At 42.3% G+C, this 18,983-nt stretch overlaps 1 protein-coding gene across 1 annotated transcript in view; it reads right to left on the minus strand.

The window, feature by feature from the left end:
- Positions 1–2,581: 2,581 nt before the first annotated feature.
- Positions 2,582–18,983, minus strand: part of LOC129708534 (immunoglobulin-like and fibronectin type III domain-containing protein 1) — a 45,521-nt gene continuing 29,119 nt past the window's right edge. Inside the window, exons 16-24 of the mRNA XM_055654334.1 lie at positions 18,118–18,417; positions 17,845–18,018; positions 16,595–16,723; positions 13,345–13,647; positions 12,070–12,158; positions 10,170–10,362; positions 6,653–6,952; positions 4,844–5,170; positions 2,582–3,409 (exon numbers count right to left, since the gene is read on the minus strand). Coding sequence (XP_055510309.1) covers positions 3,405–3,409; positions 4,844–5,170; positions 6,653–6,952; positions 10,170–10,362; positions 12,070–12,158; positions 13,345–13,647; positions 16,595–16,723; positions 17,845–18,018; positions 18,118–18,417 — 1,820 coding nt within the window. The 3' untranslated portion in view covers positions 2,582–3,404. The remainder of the gene's footprint in view (positions 3,410–4,843; positions 5,171–6,652; positions 6,953–10,169; positions 10,363–12,069; positions 12,159–13,344; positions 13,648–16,594; positions 16,724–17,844; positions 18,019–18,117; positions 18,418–18,983) is intronic.

The raw sequence follows: 18,983 nt of genomic DNA on the forward strand, positions 1-18,983 counted from the left end.
GCCATTCACAGGAGGCCACCCGGCTTTACACGAACCAATCTCAAACCTGCACTGTGACGCTGAATGGCATGGAAAATCTTAATGTGCTTCGCATGCATTTTAACTCTTATGCTGCATTTGGAATTGTGGTGGAAAGACTGAGTAAAATACACTTATATAGTCATACAGCGTGGAAACAAGTCTTTCGGCCCAACTTGCCCACACCGGCCAACATGTCCCATCTACAGTAGTCCCACCTGCCTGCATGTGGTCCATATCCCTCCAAACCTAGCATATCCATGTACCTGTCTAAATGTTTTTAAAACATTGCGATAGTTTTCTTAAATGTTGTATCTGCCTAAATGTTTCTTACATATTGCGATAGTCCCTGCCTCAACTACCTTCTCTGGCAACTCGTTCTACACACCCATCTCCTTTTGTGTAAAAATGTTACCCTTCAGAATTCTATTAAATCTTTTCCCCTTCACCTAAAAACCTATGCCCTCTGGTTCATGATTCCTCCAACTTTGGGCAAGAGATTCTGTGTAATTACCCGATCTATTTCTCTCATGATTTTATACAGAGTTAAATCAACGTAACAAATATGCTGTATTGCTAACATGGGCTTTGCAATGTTAGAATCAATGCATGAAGAACAGTGTAATCGAGCTATACACTATGGAAACAGACCCTTCGGCCCACCTTATCCACACTAAACAATTTGGCATTCTGAGGGAGACCCATTTGCTTGCATTTGCCCCATATCCCTTTAAACCATTCCAGGTTCAGGAACAGCTTCTTAGTCTGAAGAAGGGTCTCAACCTGAAACATCACCTATTCCTTTTCTCCAGAGATGCTGTCTGATCCGCTGATTTTCTGCAACATTTTATATCTATCTTTGTCCTTTTTCCCTACAGCCATCAGGTCACTAAACCTTACAACCTCCAAATAAGCTCTCAATTATATAGACTTGGGGGAGTTGGTTTTGTCTTTTTGCATCAGGGCGAATGGTTGCACAGTGGAGTTGCTGCCTTACAGCGCTTGCAGTGCCGGAGACCCGGGTTTGATCCTGATTACGGGTGCTGTCTGTATGGAGCTTGCACATTATCCCCATGGGTTTTCTCCGAGATCTTCGGTTTCCTCCCACACTCCAAAGACGTACAGTTTTGTAGGTTAATTGGCTTAATTGTCCCCGGTGTGTGTAGGATGCTGTTAATGTGCAGGGATCGCTGGTCGGCGTGGACCCGGTGGGCTGAAGGGCCTGTTTCCGTGCTGTATCTCTAAACTAAACTTACAATGTTTACATATTCTGTTGTGCTGCTGCAAGTAAGAATTCCATTATTCTTTTTGGGACAAATGACAATAAAGCACACTTGATTCTTGAACCCTGCCTGTCCATATATCTGTCCAGATGTCTTTTGAAAGTTGTGATCAGAATTGTATCTACTTCTCTCACTTCCTCTAGCAGGTCATTCCAGATGCAAACTACACTCTGAATGAAAAAGTTGCCTCCGAGGTCCCTCTTAATTCTCTTCCCTCTCACCTTAAGCGTACGCCCTGTGAATGCTTGAGGACCTGGAAGTTGGATTATAATGTGAGAATGCGAGTCATTTTCTCTAGTCGAAGAAATAGAAAGGCAGAGTAGTTTTTCAACGGTGGGAGATTGCAAAGGAAAGCATAAATCTCTACATAAATCACTGAAGCTTAATATGCAGGTAAAACAATTGGAAACACAGATGGTATTTGGCCTTTATTGTAAGAGAATTTAGTACAAAAATAAATATGTCTTACTGCAATTAGATAAGGCACCTGCAATATTGTGTGCAGGTCTGGCTTCCCCACTGCAAGAAAAATAAATTTGCAAAGTGCAAGTGTAATGAAGGATCTCTGGATTGTTTCCTGGAATAATGGCCAGGATAGTCCTTTAAGGAAAGATTAAGCACACTGGGTCTTCTTGCAGTTTAGGAGAAGGAGAGATGATCTCATTGATACTTGTCAAGTGGTTCAGTGGGATGGATGCAGGGTAGTTCCTCCTGGCTCTGGCATTGTGAACCACCAATCACAGTCAAAGTCAGTAATACATGATAGATGAGAGAGAGACAAATCTTCACACAGCCAGTTATGAATCCTTTGATTCTCAACCCAAAGCAGCTGTGGAGACTGATATTGAGTATATGCAACACAAATATGGATGCATTTTTGCATAGCAATGGAATCAAGGGACATTAGTATAATATCGAAAAATGTCATTGGAATAAAAGATTAGACATGATCTTATTGAATGGATAAGGAAGGACAAGCGAACAATTTGGCCATTCCTGCATTTTGTCCATTAGTTTCTGTTTTTATTATTTATATTGCACTTCATGGATTATTTTCAGAAACTGTCATTAACTGTCTTTGAAGCTATAAACATTCTGAGTATCAGGCACAGTCCAGATGCAAGCTGCTCTACCTAAAACGTCACAGTATTACACGATTTGTACCCAAATGTTAACGTAAACTAATGGGCAGCTTACATGTATCATTTCAATATAAAACAATTAGTATTTGTGAAATGTGATACAAATTTAAAATATTGTATGGGTCATGGACATCAAGTAGTTTTAAATGTTTTATTTATATGATTCACCAAAGAGAAATCAAGAACATTACAATTGTAGTCTAACAGCAGAATTTAAATTGAAAGGAATATTTCCTCATCATAATTGCTCTTCGTAGACTTCAGTTAGAGCAATTTGCACACCACAACTCAACATAAACATATATTTCCCTATAGTCTGAGTACGTTTTCACTATTTTGCCTTTTGTATTTATATTTGCCCTCTTCATGCAAATAAAGACAATATCAGTAGTATAACACGGTCCAAGAAAAAGGAACTGCCTTCTTTTTAACACTGATGAAATGGCTAGTTTATGGCGGAAGGCTAAATTTCCGGCTTTATAAATACAGTGAACTTGAGCATTCAACGTGGCAAAATGTCATTAAGTATTCTCCAGTGTAGGTCTGCATATATTTCTAGTTTGAAAAAACACGATAAATCATGGAAATGGCAGTGCACAGCATAAAGGAAGCATTAGTGAGCAGTAATGACATTTACTTTTGCCAACCTGACACTACTGAAAATGAAATACATGTATCATTTGTTGGAATATAGAACAACTCGGAGCAAATAATCTATAAATCAAATGATGCCACAACAAAACGCAGAACAAAGTTTGGCAATCAAGTTAAATGCAGACTTAACAATTCTCCCAGGGTAATTTACTTTTGCTCTGCCTATTCTTTGTGTTTTTTTGAAGATGAATCCACATTCAAACTCACAATGCATCTGAAGTGATTCAGTGGTAATGACACGAGCTAATGTTTTTTTTTCCATCCAGGTTGCTTATCCATAAATGCAAAAACTCTTTGTAAAGTTGCTTCATTCTGTAAAGCAAAAGTGAAACAATATTTGTTTTTGCGTCTTTATTATTCACCTACATCAGTATATTAAAATATTGGTGTATTGAAATAAACCATGCATGATATTGCGTATAGTTTATTGTCACATGTACCGAGGTACAGTGAAAAGCTTTTGTTGCGTGCTAACCAGTCAGCAGAAAGACAAAGCATGATTACAATCCAGCCATCCACAATGTACAAATATCATGTATCTGTACACAGTAAATGGCTCAATTGTAATTATGTATTGTCTTTCTGCTGACTGGCTAGCACACAACAAAAGTGTTTCACTGTTCCTCGGTACACGTAACAATAAACTAAACTGAAACTGAACTGATAAAGCAAATAATGTGAATAACGTATAGTGCAAGATAAAGCCTGTAAAGTCTGATCTAAGATAGTTTGAGGGTCTCCAATGAGGCAGATAGTAGTTCAGGACTGCTATTGGGGTGTTGGTAGAATGGTTTAATTGCCTGATAACAGCTGGGAAGAAACTATGAAAGTGGCAACCAAAACTAATTATTTGGCAAAACTCATAAATCTGCACTGAAATAACGTTCATGTATGATATAATGCCACAGGGTCATAGATTAATGTAGTGCAGACACAATCATTTTGGCCCAACTTGCCCATTACAACTATGATGCCCCATTTACACTAGTCACACTTCCCCTCACTTGGCCAATATCCGTCTGAGCCTCCGAGGCTGTTATGTTACAGTGTCAGTATATATTGTCTTAACCTAATTATGGGATTATGGCATTCTATTCTGATGAGGGGAATGGAAATGTAATCAAATTATTTCCTCTGCACAGGCTACAACACAAAATAAATGAAGCTCTTAGATTGGCTGGCAATATGACAGATCAAAGCAGACAATGATCAAGGAAATGTAGAATGGTTCAATGTTGGCTGAGGGGAATGTGGCAATGAAGCAAGCAAACAGTAAAATTAATCGGGACAATGAAACTAGTAGGAGAACTAGGGTGGGGAGGGATAGAGAGAGAGCAAAAGCAGGGTCACTTGAAGTTAGAGAAACCTGACAGTGGAGGAGGCCCAGGACAGAATGGTCCGTATGAGAATGGGAGGGGGAAGTGTTTGCTCAGTCCGCCTTGGCCTACGTGATCTCCCAGTTGCTAAGCACATCGGGTGCTGTCTGTGTGGAGTTTGCAAGGTTTCCATGTGACCAACTGTGTTTCCTCCAGGTTCAAAGGTGTGCGGGTTTGTAGGTCCACTGGCCTCTGTAAATTGCCGCTAGTGTGGAGGGAGTGGATGAAAAGTGGGATGAATGGGTGATCCATGGTCGGTGTGGACTCAGTGGAATGAAGGGACTGTTTCCAAGCTGTATCTCTGTATATTATCTTCCATAAACTCAAGCCACACACATATGTAATTAAAATGTGAAATCCCTGTGTTTACCTCTGATGGTTAACCTGGTGGAACAGGTAGCTTTCCCAGCAGAATTCTCTGCCATAACCATGTATTCTCCATTTTCTCTTGGGCTTGCATTAAAGATGCAAAGGGAACACACCCCACAGACATTTGTCGACCAGAAATTTGCATAGTTCCCGATATAAGTATTATTTTTGAACCAGGTCACATTGGGTGGTGGGTGCCCTTTAACAGAGCAGCTCATACAAACATCAGATCCAGGGGTTGCAATGTGCGTCTTCAACTTCACAGTAAATTGAGGGGCACTCATGTTGTTTACGCGCTTCTTGTTTGGGACTTTTAAAGCAATATGATCTGCAAGAAGAAAGAGATCATAAACCTGAACATTTACAAACTCTGCCACAGCTGTAATCATTTCATAGAATCGAAGATCTGGAAATTAGAACATGGAACATAGAAGAGTACGGCAAGAACATGGAACATACTGTAGAACAGTACTGCACAGGCTTAAGCCCTTCATCCCACAGTGTCTATGCCATGATGCTAAGTTAAACTAAGTTAAACTGGGTGGCACGGTGGTGCAGCGGTAGAGCTACTGCCTTACGGCGCCAGAGACCTGCGTTCAATCATGACTTGACTTGCGTGGGTTTTCAACAGGATCCTCGGTTTCCTCCCACAATCCAAAGACGTACAGTTAATTAGATGTACAGTTAATTGGCTTGGTAAAATTGGATGAACGCAAAATTGTCCCCAGTGTGTGTAGGGTAATGTTAACGTGTGGGCACCGACCAGCGATCCGCACACACTTACACTATCCTACACACTAGAGACAATTTTTAATTTTACCAAGCCAATGTATGTATTTGGAATGTGGGAGGAAACCAGTGCTCCTGGAGAAAACCCACGCAGGTCAGGGGGAGAACATACAAACTCCGCACAGACAGCATCCGTAGTCAGGATTGAACCCTGGTCTCTGGCGCTGTAAGGTAGCAACTCTACTGCTGCGCCACCATGCTGCCCAGAAATATGGTACAAAACAGGAAGTAATTCTCTACTGTATTAGATTACGCTAATTTTAGGTAACTAAAACACAAACCCTTGCTCCTCCCTTTTCTCCCACTAGACCCCCTCCTCTCCATTTCTTCCCCTCCCCTCACTCCCCTCCCTTGAAACCTGGCTGATCTTACACCACTTTCTCCCCTCCTCCTGCACCTGCATCCCTTCCAATGGTTACACAATTCACAACTTTCTACACTGGAGTTACACAATTCACACCGCTTTATGTTTTGAGCTGACACCTGTCTTTTCATCCCAGGCTTTTGTCCAACAATCTGCCAATCAACCCCCTCTCCCCCAGCTCACCTAGCACCATGCAGGAAGGAACTGCAGATGCTGGTTTACACCGAAGATAGACACAAAAATGCTGGAGTAACTCAGTGGGACAGGCGGCATCTCTGGATTTCTGAAGAAGGGTCTCCATCTGAAATGTCACCCATTCCCTTCAATCCAGAGATGCTGCCTGCCCAGCTGAGTTACTCCAGCATTTTGTGTCTATCTTCACCTATTACCATCCAGGATCTGTCGTCCGTTCCCCTCTCACAGCCTTCTTTCCCGCTCCCCCACAATCAGTCCGAAGGGTCCCGACCTGAAATGTCTCCTATCCATGTTCTACACAGACACTGCCTGACCCGCTGAGCTACTCCGACATGTTTTGTCTTCAAAATGTAAGTCTTTAAAATCATAAGCTTTAAATGCCGAACAATGTAATTTAAACCTGGTAACTTTGTGTTAGGAGTCAGTCGTTACAGCTTGCAACAACCTGAAAAGATCACCCACCTTTCTGCTTTGCAACACACCATGGCTCCTGTGTGTCTGAAGGTTCACTGCAACCCATGTCATTTTTTGCCAGGACCTTGAAGTAGTATTTACGGCCTGGAATAATATTTAAGACTGTAAACTTATTGTTGAAGATGTTATCCCCCACGGTGTGCCACGTTGGTCTGCCTGAATCTCTTTTCATGACGACATAATGCAGATGATCATCAAGAAGCTCATCTGTGGATGATTCCCAAGAAACTGTCACAGTGTTGGGGACATTTTCATTCAGTGTCAATGGACCAGGAGGTTTGGGGATCGCTGCAGAATAATGGAAACCGGAGAGTTATTGATGTGCAGAAATCATTTGAGTGTTCTAATCATTCATTTATCCATCCATCCATCCATCCATCCATCCATCCATCCATCCATCCATCCATCCATCCATCCATCCATCCAACTATCCATCCAACTATCCATCCATAATTCCATCCATCCATCTATCTTCATATGATCCTGGAACTACACCAAAACGATACACGATAGCGCTAAATTTTTGCACCACCTTAAGGGCCTGTCCCACTGTACGAGGTAATTCAAGAGCTCTTGTGAGTTTAAAGAAAAATCCAACTCGTGATAAACACGTAGAATTACATAGCGTGTATGTTGGAGCTCGGGGCGTCTCTTAGCGGCTCGTGACGCTAATGGCAGATACTCGGGAAATGCGGTAAGCTCGTGAAGACTCGTGAAGATTTTTCAACATGTTGAAAAATTTCCATGAGAGCCCTGAATACCTACGAGCGGCTATTACCGTAATTCTCCGAGTTCGAATCAGGGGAAACTTGGGAGAAATCTTGAATTAGCTCGTAGTGGGACAGGCCCTTAACTCCCATTGTCCCATGGTGGTCTGTGTCATGTTTTGTTCAGATTGATGCTATATTTCACACATTATTCATAATGTTTAACTTTCGAAATTCAAGTTTAAGACAAATTTAGCACCTAATTCCTTGCTGGCCCAGATTGCAACAAAGTTACAACAAAGTTGCAATCGAGGAACACTCAGTCCTTCCAGCAAGTTTTTAGCAAGTATCAAGTATATTCCTGGCAGCATGGAGGGAGGGTGCATTTTTTCAATATTTTAAAGTCACAGTACACTGAATAAGGCAAAATGAGCAGCCCCTGAGCAGAGGTGGAATATTGTGTTGGGGGAACGGGTTGCCTTGGGGAAATGGGTGAGTGGTGGAATATTGCTTTGGGGAACGCGTTGCGTTGTGGGACCAGGCCTCCTGTTGGGGGAACGGGTGAGTGGTGGAATATTGCCTTGGGGAACGGGTTGCGTTGTGGGACCAGGCCTCCCGTGGGGGCTATGGGTGAGTGGTGGAATATTCAGTTGAGGGACCAGGCCTCCAGTGTGACAGGGACCCGCCAGTTGGTCTAGTGTCCAATAAAAATTGGTTTGGTTCAGTTCGGTTTGGTTTGGTGATACAGTGTGGAAACAGGCCCTCGCACGTCCGCCCCGACCAGCGATCCCTGTACATTAGCACTATCCTACATTCTAGGGAAGGGTTTACAATTTTTACTGAAGCCAATTCAACTACAAACCTGCATGTCTTTGGAGTGTGTGAGGAAAGCGGAGCACCCGGGGAAAAGCCACGCGGTTACGGAGAGAACAGACAAATTCTGTACAGACTTAACCCGGGTCTCTGGCGCTACAAGGCAGCAATACTACAGTTGTGCCACTGTGTTGTATCTCTAACCCTCATTACTAACAGACACAAGAAAGTTAAAGCCCCAATCTATTCTTTTAATTCAAATAAAGTAGCTTAGTGTTATCACAAATTAATATATTTTGTATTGATTGGAGTATACATTCTATTGAATTAAAAACATTTTGATAAACAATTCAGAATTATTACCTGCATAACACACCAAAGATTCCAGAATTTTACACACAATTAATTGTTGTCAACCACAACTTATTGATAGGAGGTTTAGAGGCATATGGGCAGGCTCACCCGTTGCAGCGGCCCCTACAGGAAATGCTCACTAATTGTCCTCATTTGCAGGCCTTGAAGGAGGCTTTCAAATTTAAATGATTTATGTGGACACACTAAAAGATGTTTTCTAACTTCTAAATCTGTGCTTTGCTTTGATAAACCAAGTAACATATTATTGTACTCTAATGCAATTAGAAATAGTTTTGCATTTATGCATGGAGCAGCGCAGTGGCACAACGGTAGGGTTGCTGCCTTACTACGCCAGAGACCCGGGTTCAATCCTCACTATGTGTGCAGTCTGTATGGAGTTTGTACATTCTTCCTGTGACTAAGAGTTATATCCGGGTGCTCTGGTCTCCTCCCACACTGCAAAGACGGACAGGCTTGTAGGTTAATTAGCTTTGATAAGTTGTTTAAAAAATGCAAAATTGTTCCTTGTGTGTAGGTTAGTGTATGGGGTAATTGCTGGTTGGTGGACGCTGCATCTCTAAAGTCTAAAATCCCTTTTAAAAATCGAGTTTCTCTGAGGCTCTGAATTGACACAATTGGAAAAATTATTATTTTTTTGCAATAAATTATTTTTTGGGCTGCGTTAATTAAACACATGAGTAAACAATTCTATATAAAGGCAGAAAAAGCAACAACATTTTAAGAGAATCAAATTAAAACATTGTCTGATTTTGCTGTGTTATGGCATGTATGTTAAGGGGGTCCATCACAACCAGGTGGGAGGCAGGAGGGTGGAACAAGTGCAGCGCAGTTTCTAAAATGGCGCCACCTTGTGAGCAGATTCCTCCAGAAGAATGGCACTTATGAGAGTGAACACCAGGTTTAGTTGGACCAGCTTCTTAACTCCATGTCTCCACAATCCCCTTGACAAAATCTTTGTACATACTGCAAAAGTGCCTTGGAAATTTTTTTTAACTTGGTTAAAAGATAAGGGTTTCGGCCCGAAACGTTGCCCATTCCTTCGCTCCATAGATACTGCTGCACCCGCTGAGTTTTCTCCAGCATGTTTTCGCTCATCCTGTTAATACATGCTATACCTTTTCATTTAATTTAGAGATACAGCGTGGAAAACGGCACTTCGGCCCAGCGGGACTGCACCGACCAGCGATCATCCCACACACTAGTTCTATCCTACACACTAGGGACAATTTATAGAAACCTGCACGTCTTTGGAATGTGGGAGGAAACCGGAGCACTGGAGAAAACCCACGCGGGCACATGGAAAACGTACAAACTCTGTACAGGCAGCACCAGTGTCAGGATCGAACCTGGGTCTCTGGCGCTGCAAGGCAGCAACTCTACTGCTGCACAACAGTGCCGCCCAAACTTCGCTAAAGATAAATTGATTACCGCAATTCCCTAAACAACAATAGCAAACAGGGTTTGAAAGTAGCTATTAGTTACAAAATGGATTGCTATATCTAGAGATTGTGGAATTAACTCTAAAATCATGTTCTATAATTTATTGATGTAAATGGAGGCCCTTTCGTTTTCAAATGTAACAATGAATGTGAACTAAGCTAAATAAATACCTGTAGCTCTTATCTCAAAGCTAAATGAATCTTGTCCAAAAGCATTCTTAAGTACTATGGAATAAATTCCAGAGTCAGATCTTTGGCATGCTGAAATAAAAAGCTGCGTGCCAGCATTGGTATTAGTCACTGTTGCATGTTTTGACAATGGTAATCCATCTTTGACCCAAATTATTTCAGGAAGAGGTGATGCCTAAAATAAACATAAAAGCATCATTAAACCTGCAAATTATGATTAAAATAGGAAGAAATTACATAATTAGGTAAGGTGCGTTCATTATTATTCAATTATTACATCTCAAATATAAAGAAACCCCATCAATTGCATCTATTTCTTGAGATGGTTGTGGAGATTCGGTATATCAGAGAGGATTCTCTTGAACTTCTACAGGTGTAGATTAGAGAGCATATTGACTGGTTGCATCATGGCCTGGTTCGGCAACTTGGACGTCCAGGAGGGAAGAAGACTGCAAAAAGGAGTGAACACTGCCCAGTCCATCATGGGCAGAGGCGGGAAACCCGGGGGGGCCAGAGGGGATACATCCCCCCCCATGTTTTGAGAGGTGGGGGACATCCCCCCCAAGTTTTTGTGATCCGGATTTTAAAATCTCCGCTTTCCACGAGACAGTGGAGATGGGACTGCTGATCGAAGGCGCCAATTGGATGAGAGAGACGTCCGTCAGCAGGCAATGGGGGCAGGACATGATGATTCAGCGCGATGATTGGAGGAGGGAGGAGTGGGACTGAGGATAGAGTGCGGTGATTGGAGGAGGGAGACGTGGCACAGACCTGCGCCTCATCCTCAGCCAGGATCGATCCCGGCCGGGTCTCCAGCGCTGTCCCGTCCCCACCCGAGTGCCCCCCCTCCCCGGCATGGGTGGCCAGAGAGGTCGGGAGTCAGACGCGAGCTGTAACCCCAGGCCCACAGCCAGCGCAGAGAAGCAGCGCTAAACCCAGCTCAACTCTGCCTGTCCCGCCAGGTTAACTTGCCTGGACTTGCGGGAAATATGGCCAGCGCGGAGAAGCAGCGCTGGTGTCCCGTCAGTCCAGTCAGGGCTTGTAGGTTAACCCGGCGAGACAGGCAGAGTTGAGCTGCATTTAGCACTGGATTGAGCCTCTGAAGCCTCGCGCATGTGTGTGTGAGTGTGCGCATGTGCGCGCGGCCGTCAAAAAATTGTGTTCCCCCTGTCCCCCGGTCCCCTCCATATTTTGATAGCGAGTTCTGTGCCTGATCACGGGTACTGACCCCCCATCATTGAAAGGGTTTACAGGTATCGCTGCCTCAAAAAGCATCATCAGAGACCCACACCACCCCGGCCACACATTTATTTCACTCCTGCAAACGGGGAGAAGGTACAGGGGCCTGAAAACTGTAACATCCAGGTTCAGGAACAGCTTCTTCCCTATAGCCATCAAGGTATTAAACACTACAGCATTATAAACTCCAAATAAGCACTGAACTACATAAACTTGGGGGCATTGGTTTTGTGTTTTTTTCGTACTATTATTGTTTTTTTGTTTGTTTTATGTGTGTATGTATGTCTGTATGTATGCATGTATGTATGTATGTATGTATGTATGTATGTATGTATGTATGTATGTATGTATGTGTGTATCAGTCCGAAGAAGGGTCTCGATCCGAAGCGTCACCCATTCTATCTCCCCAGAGATGCTGCCTGTCCTACTTAGTCCAGCATCTTGTGTGCATCTTGTATGTATGTATGTATGTATGTATGTATGTATGTATGTATGTATGTATGTATGTATGTATGTATGTATGTATGTATGTATGTATGTATGTGTGTGTGTATGTGTGTATGTATGTATGTGTTTAGACATTCTGTTGTACTGCTGCAAGTAAGATTGTCATTTCATTTATAAAACACTCTTGACGACTTACTTGAAAAGGCATCTGGACTTGAAGTGAGTTTCCTTCTTTGATGATCATAAAACTTTTAAAAGTTTCATCCAATCTAAACTTGGGGGTCACTGAAATTTAAGAAAGAGACAAGGTATTAATCTGAGGAATCAAAAGAGATGTCCAAGGAACATTTTATTGACCATTCAGCTTTATTTTGTGAAGTTGTGAGGAATACGGCTCGGGTAAACTGTTGGAAACTTTTGTTTTTCCCATATCAGAAATAAATAAGACTTTAGTTTAATTTAGTTTATTATCACGTGTACTGAGGTACATTGAAAAGCTTTATGTTGCATTCTATCCAGTCAGCGGAAAGACCATGATTACAATCGAGCTGTCCACAATGTACAGACACAGGACAAAGGGAATAACGTTTAGTGCAAGATAAAGTCCAATGACATCCAATTAAGGATAATCTGATGGTCTCCAATGAGGTAGATGGTAGCTCAGGACCGCTTTCTGGTTGGTGATAGGATGGTTCAGTTGCCTAATAAAAACTGGGAAGAAACTGTCCCTGAATCTGGACGTGTGCATTTTTGCACTTCCATACTTCTTGCCAGATGAGAGAGAGGAGAAGACTAGAGGACCTAGGTGTAGGGTAAACTGTAAGAGATTTAGAGGAGGGAGCTTTTACAATTGGTAAGTGGCGAATACCTGGAAGAATACCTGAAAGAATAGAGTCAGACAGTGTGGAAACAGGCCCTTTGGCCCAACTTGCCCACACTGACCAACATATCCCACCTACACTAGTCCCACTTGCTTGCGTTGGCCCATATCTCTTTAAACCTGTACTATCCACGTACCAGTCTAATTGATCCTTAAATATTGCGATAGTCCCTGCCTTAACGACCTCCTCCAGCAACTCGTTCCATACACCCACCACCCTTTGCATGAAAAAGTTAAACCCTAAGATTCCGATAGAATCTTTCCCACTTCACCTTAAACCTATGCCCTCTGGTCCTCGATTCCCCCACTCTGGGCAAGAGTGAATCCACCCAATCTATTCCTCATGATGTTACTGCATACACCTCCATCAGATCACCCCTCATCCTGGAAGTGGAGTTGTTGACAGCATTTAAGAAGTGTCAAGACAAGCACTTAAATGCCTTTGGGCCAATTGCTGGAAGACGTTACTGATATGGATGAATGTGGTGGGTGGAAAGGCCTGTTTCCATGCTGTAAGACTCTCAGTAATATCGTGCATACCAAACATGCTTAATAATTCTCGGCACTTATGTGGATTAGAAATATAATTACCTGGTGGCGGCATAGCAAGGACATAATTGTCTAATTCTAAAGGCTCCCCCAATCCTCCATCGTTGACTGCTCTCACACGTAAAAAATACATCCCCATTGTCTTTAGATTTTTCATGGTATATGAAGTTAATCCAACAGGAACAGTGTTGCACCTGGTCCAGGTTGTACTTCCAGAAGATTTCATTTCAACTATGTAACCTTTTGCCGCTTCATTGCCCTGGTATATTGGTGGAGTCCAGGCTAGAGTAATGGTTGAGTGGGTGGAATCTGTCACCTTGAGGTCTCTCACAGCACCAGGCAGCTCTGTATGTGGAAGGAAACATAGAAAGGAGATGAGGAACAATTTTGTTAGTCAGGGGGTGGTGACTCTGTGTAATTCATTGCCACAGAAGGCTGTGGAGGCCAAGTCAATGGATATTTTCTTTTAGGGGGAGATTGACAGATTCTTGATTAAAACGGGTGTTGGGGGTTATGAAGAGAAGGCAGGAGAATGGACTTGAGAAGGAAAGATAGATCAGCCATGATTGAAAGGTGGAGTAGACTTGATGGGCTGAATGGCCTAATTCTGCTCCTATAACTTATGAAATAATGAAGGTATAGTTCTAACACAATGAACTCATAAGCATTTAACAACAGTTGCTGCATGCCTGACAAATGTTGAAAATCTAAACGCAAAATAGATTATTTAAATGGATCATTGGTTCTTTATCATCATGTGTGCACTGCACAGTGAAATTCTTTTTGCATAACTCACATATGGTTGAGTTGTCATGTGTTGGCGCCATTTACACAAACCCAATGTCCAGTCCATCCATGAGCTCGATCCAAGTAAGGCCCAGGCAGCTGATGGACCTCCTTCGTTGCCCACGAACTGACATCTCTCACCTTACCTAACTGCCTCCGTGTCCTGGGGATGCCTCCTGCAGCCGACCTCAAAGTTGCTGGAGGCAATACCCCAGTCCCTCTCCTATCGGCCTACTCCTCACGTCGGTCGTCAACACCAATTTTTCAACATTGTAGTTCCATCTTCCCTGTCCTTACTTCTTTGTAGCCCATCTATATCCTCAAAGCTCCTTTGGATTTTCATCACAATCTATCTGCCCCAGCTTGAGATCAGTGCAGCTTGGTGGCATAGCGGTGGAGTTGCTGCCTTTCAGCACTTGCATCATCAGAGACCTGGGTTCGATACCAACTACAGGTGCTGTCTGTACAGAGTTGTACATTCTCCCCGTGACCGCTCTCCGAGATCTTCGGTTTCCTCCCATACTCCAAAGACGTACAGGTTTGTAGGTCAATTAGCTTGGTGTAACTGTAAATTGTCCCTGGTGTGTGTGTAGGATAGTGTTAATGAGCGGGGATCGCTGGTCAGTGCGGACTCTGTAGACTGATGGGCCTGTTTCCATGCTGAATCTCTAAAACTAAAAAATCAAAAAAAAATCAGCTGAGGTTGTGCAAGTTTTTCAATGCTATTGAAAGTCTCTGACATTGTCTTGGACAAAGTCAGCATGGATTTACGAAAGGTAAATCATGTCTGACGAATCTTATAGAATTTTTCGAGGATGTAACTAGTAGCGTGGATAGGGGAGAACCAGTGGATGTGGTGTATCTGGACTTCCAGAAGGCTTTCGACAAGGTCCCACATAAGAGATTAGTATACAAACTTAAAGCACATGGCATTGGGGGTTCAGTATTGATGTGGATAGAGAACTGGCTGGCAAACAGGAAGCAAAGAGTAGGAGTAAACGGGTCCTTTTCACAATGGCAGGCAGTGACTAGTGGGGTACCGCAAGGCTCAGTACTGGGACCCCAGCTATTTACAATATATATTAATGATCTGGATGAGGGAATTGAAGGCAATATCTCCAAGTTTGCGGATGACACTAAGCTGGGGGGCAGTGTTAGGTGTGAGGAGGATGCTAGGAGACTGCAAGGTGACTTGGATAGGCTGGGTGAGTGGGCAAATGTTTGGCAGATGCAGTATAATGTGGATAAAGGTTATCCATTTTGGTGGCAAAAAACGGGAAAGCTGTCTAAATGGTGGCCGATTGGGAAAGGGGGAGATGCAGCGAGACCTGGGTGTCATGGTACACCAGTCATTGAAGGTAGGCATGCAGGTGCAGCAGGCAGTCTTTGTTGGCTTTCATGCCCATACTCCACTGCAGTTGTACAGGGTCTTGGTGAGACCACACCTGGAGTATTGCGTGCAGTTTTGGTCTCCAAATCTGAAGGACATTATTGCCATAGAGGGAGTGCAGAGAAGGTCACCAGACTGATTCCTGGGATGTCAGGACTGTCTTATGAAGAAAGACTGGATAGACTTGGTTTATACTCTCTAGAATTTAGGAGATTGAGAGGGGATCTTATAGAAACTTACAAAATTCTTAAGCGGTTGGACAGGCTAGATGCAGGAAGATTGTTCCCAATGTTGGGGAAGTCCAGGACAAGGGGTCACAGCTTAAGGATAAGGGGGAAATCCTTTAAAACCGAGATGAGGAGAACTTTTTTCACACAGAGAGTGGTGAATCTCTGAAACTCTCTGCCACAGAGGGTAGTTGAGGCCAATTGGCTATATTTAAAAAAAAAAATCAGGGTATGAGTTGTGCAGGTACGGGATACTGAGTTGGATGATCAGCCATGCATATTGAATGGCGGTGCAGGCTGAAGGGCCGAAGCCTCTCTGAGATTTCATGTTTCTATGTTTCTATGTTTTCAGGGACATCTAACATTCTTTTTCTTTAAACAAGGGCAACACAGTGGCAGAGCATTAGAGTTGCTGTCACACCGTCAGAGAACCAGGTTCGATCCTGACTACATGTGCTGTCTATATGGAGTTTATACCTACTCCCTGTGACCGCATGAGTTTTCACCGAATGCTCCTGTTTCTTCCCAAATTCCAAAATGGCGTACAGGTTTGTAGATTAATTGGCTTCAGTAAAAATGGTAAATTTTCCCTATTGTGTAGGACAGACAGGTTTGTAGGACAGTGCCAGTGCATGGTGGGGTGATCGCTGGTTGGAGCAGACTTCGTGGGACATAGGATGTTTCCACACTACATTTTTAAAGTCTAAAGTCTAACACCTATTAAAAATTAAATTTCAGGAAATATTTTATTAATATTAATAAATATATTCTACCTATAAAATAAATATAATAATATTTTCGGAAATGTCAATGAAAATATTCTTAAAGGAATAGAAACATTAAATAAAACACATAATTGAATTGAAAAAGTAGTCGTGGGAGGACTTACTAATGGGCTCCCGAGCAAATACTGAATCGCTTTCACAGCTGGGCTCCCCTAATCCAGAAGAATTCACCGCAGTCACTCGAAATTCATACTCCAGTCCTTCAACAACATCAGTGACCGTCCACTTCTTTTCTGCGTAAAATAGGCCCAAAACGTTTTTAGAATCAGAGCAGCCTTGAGATGTTTTCTTTCCCAATGTTCAGCTCAACTAATAAACTCGATGTACTACTATATGTTGGCTCTTAATTTTTAACTTTTCAGATTCAAAGCATTCAGATGAATGTCCCTGACCTGTTTGTATGCCGGTAGCTTTTGTAACTAGAGTGCAGTCTGAACATTGTGATTTAAACAGAGCATTTAATATTAGATTGTGCCTACAATGGAACTGTAAGTACAAATATGGTTGTTTTACCTGCACGCCAAACTGATCCCCTACTATTGGGAACCCTACTTTTGATTCTGGTTCAAGATGTTTCTTTGTATATAGAGAATCATTATTGTTCTGAATTCCTTTCAAATTATGCTAACAATGAAAAGTAAGGCATTTGTTGCAGTCTTAGACCAAGGTACATTTTGTTCTGACAAAAGAATAAATATGAATATTTTGCCACATTCAAAATTCTTATTGGAGGTAGGGACTTCAACTATCAGCCATTTATGGTACTTCCCTAACAAGATGGCTGGAATAATTTGGAGCATTAAACTTCACTTCATTAATGAAACCATCGACATCAGGCTTAATTTGGTTGAGGTTTAGACTTAATATTGTCGCGTGATCCTGAGGCACAGTGAGTTTGTTTTGCACGCTATCCAAACAGATCAGATAAGCCATACATAGATACAATCAGTTCAAACTCAAGTACAATAGATAGAGCAAAGGGGAAGATACAGGGTGGAGAATATTGTTCTCAGCATTGTATCTCATCAGTTCCTTGTCTGCGGTCATGTAAAATGGTGAAATTTGTTGAACGTACAGTAAAATGGCTTGTCATGGAAATTAGAAATAAAAAAAGAAAACGCTGGAATCACTCTGCAGGTCGGGCAGCATCTGTGGAAAGAGAAATAGAATTAACGTTGCCGATCAGATTCTGTTCATTGGGAAAGCAAGCAGTTTCTTTTCCCACAGATGCTGCCTGATCTGCTGAGAGTTTGCACAAATTGTTTTCTATATGAAATTTATTGTTAGACATTGATGTGTGTTAAATCGTTAATAATTTTAGAGTGATTCTGCAAATGGTGGAAGTCTACATTACCTGTAACTGGAGCGTCGGTTACCACACTCCAGGTGTTACTGCTCTTCTTGCGCTTTTCAACCATGTAGCCAATTACTCTGGAACCTCCGGACTTTTTTGGGGGTGTCCATGTCAACGTGACTGACTTGCTGTTTGCATTGAGGATTTTTGGTATTGGAACAGGTCCCGGAACATCTGGGAAATACATTTATCCAAATGTTATATTTGCTAGCTATCCTCCTGCTTTATTATATAATAAAGGCCAGGACTTGGTTCAACATTACTAAAACCCACCTCTTCTACCGGCAGAAACTGCTTCAGATAACAAGGCTTCACTCACGCCTTCAGAATTCACTGCCCAAACTTTGAATTTATAATTCTTTCCAGGCTCCATTTTGGTGAAAGAATATGTTGTTTGTGACCCATGCACTTCGCCGACTTTAGTCCATGTATTCCTTCCCACAATTTGTCTTTCAATGATGTAGTTTTTTATAGGTTTCCCGCCATCGTCTTTGGGTGGCTTCCATTTAAAGGAGATGCAGCTTTCGGAACTTTCTAGAACCTCCACAGGCCCCTGAGGTGCTTGTGGTTTATCTGGAAAAAAACATCAATAAAAACTTGAATAATTTGTTTCAAATCGCACAGGATATTTTCCCTGGCATTAAAGTGTAAGGTTTGGTTTATTATTATCACGTGTAGAGTGAAAGGCTTCTTGTTCCGTGCTATTCAGTTAGTCAAAGACTATACATGATTACAATCAAGCTGCCTACATTGTACAGATACAGGATAAAGGGTATAACATTTAACGCAAGATAAAGTCCAATAAAGCCCCATTAAAAATTGTTCAAGATCTCCAATGAGGTAGACGGTAGTTGTACGAAGGAACTGCAGATGCTGGTTTTAACCAAAGATAGACATAAAATACTGGAGTAACTCTGTGGGGCAGGCAGCACCTCTGGATCGAAGGAATGGGTGATGTTTCGGGTTGAGACCCTTCTTCAGACTCTAGATGCTAGGTCAGGACCGCTCTCTAGCTGCTGAGGACGGTTCAGTTACCTGATAAAAGTTAAAATAGTAAAAGGATAAAGATTTTTTTCTGATGTTCAAAATAGTACAATTTTTTACTATTAGCACTTTCAAAAGACTATGAAATGTTACAA

The sequence above is a fragment of the Leucoraja erinacea genome, chromosome 24 (genome assembly GCF_028641065.1).
Source record: "Leucoraja erinacea ecotype New England chromosome 24, Leri_hhj_1, whole genome shotgun sequence".
NCBI classification, from domain to species: Eukaryota; Metazoa; Chordata; class Chondrichthyes; order Rajiformes; family Rajidae; genus Leucoraja; species Leucoraja erinaceus.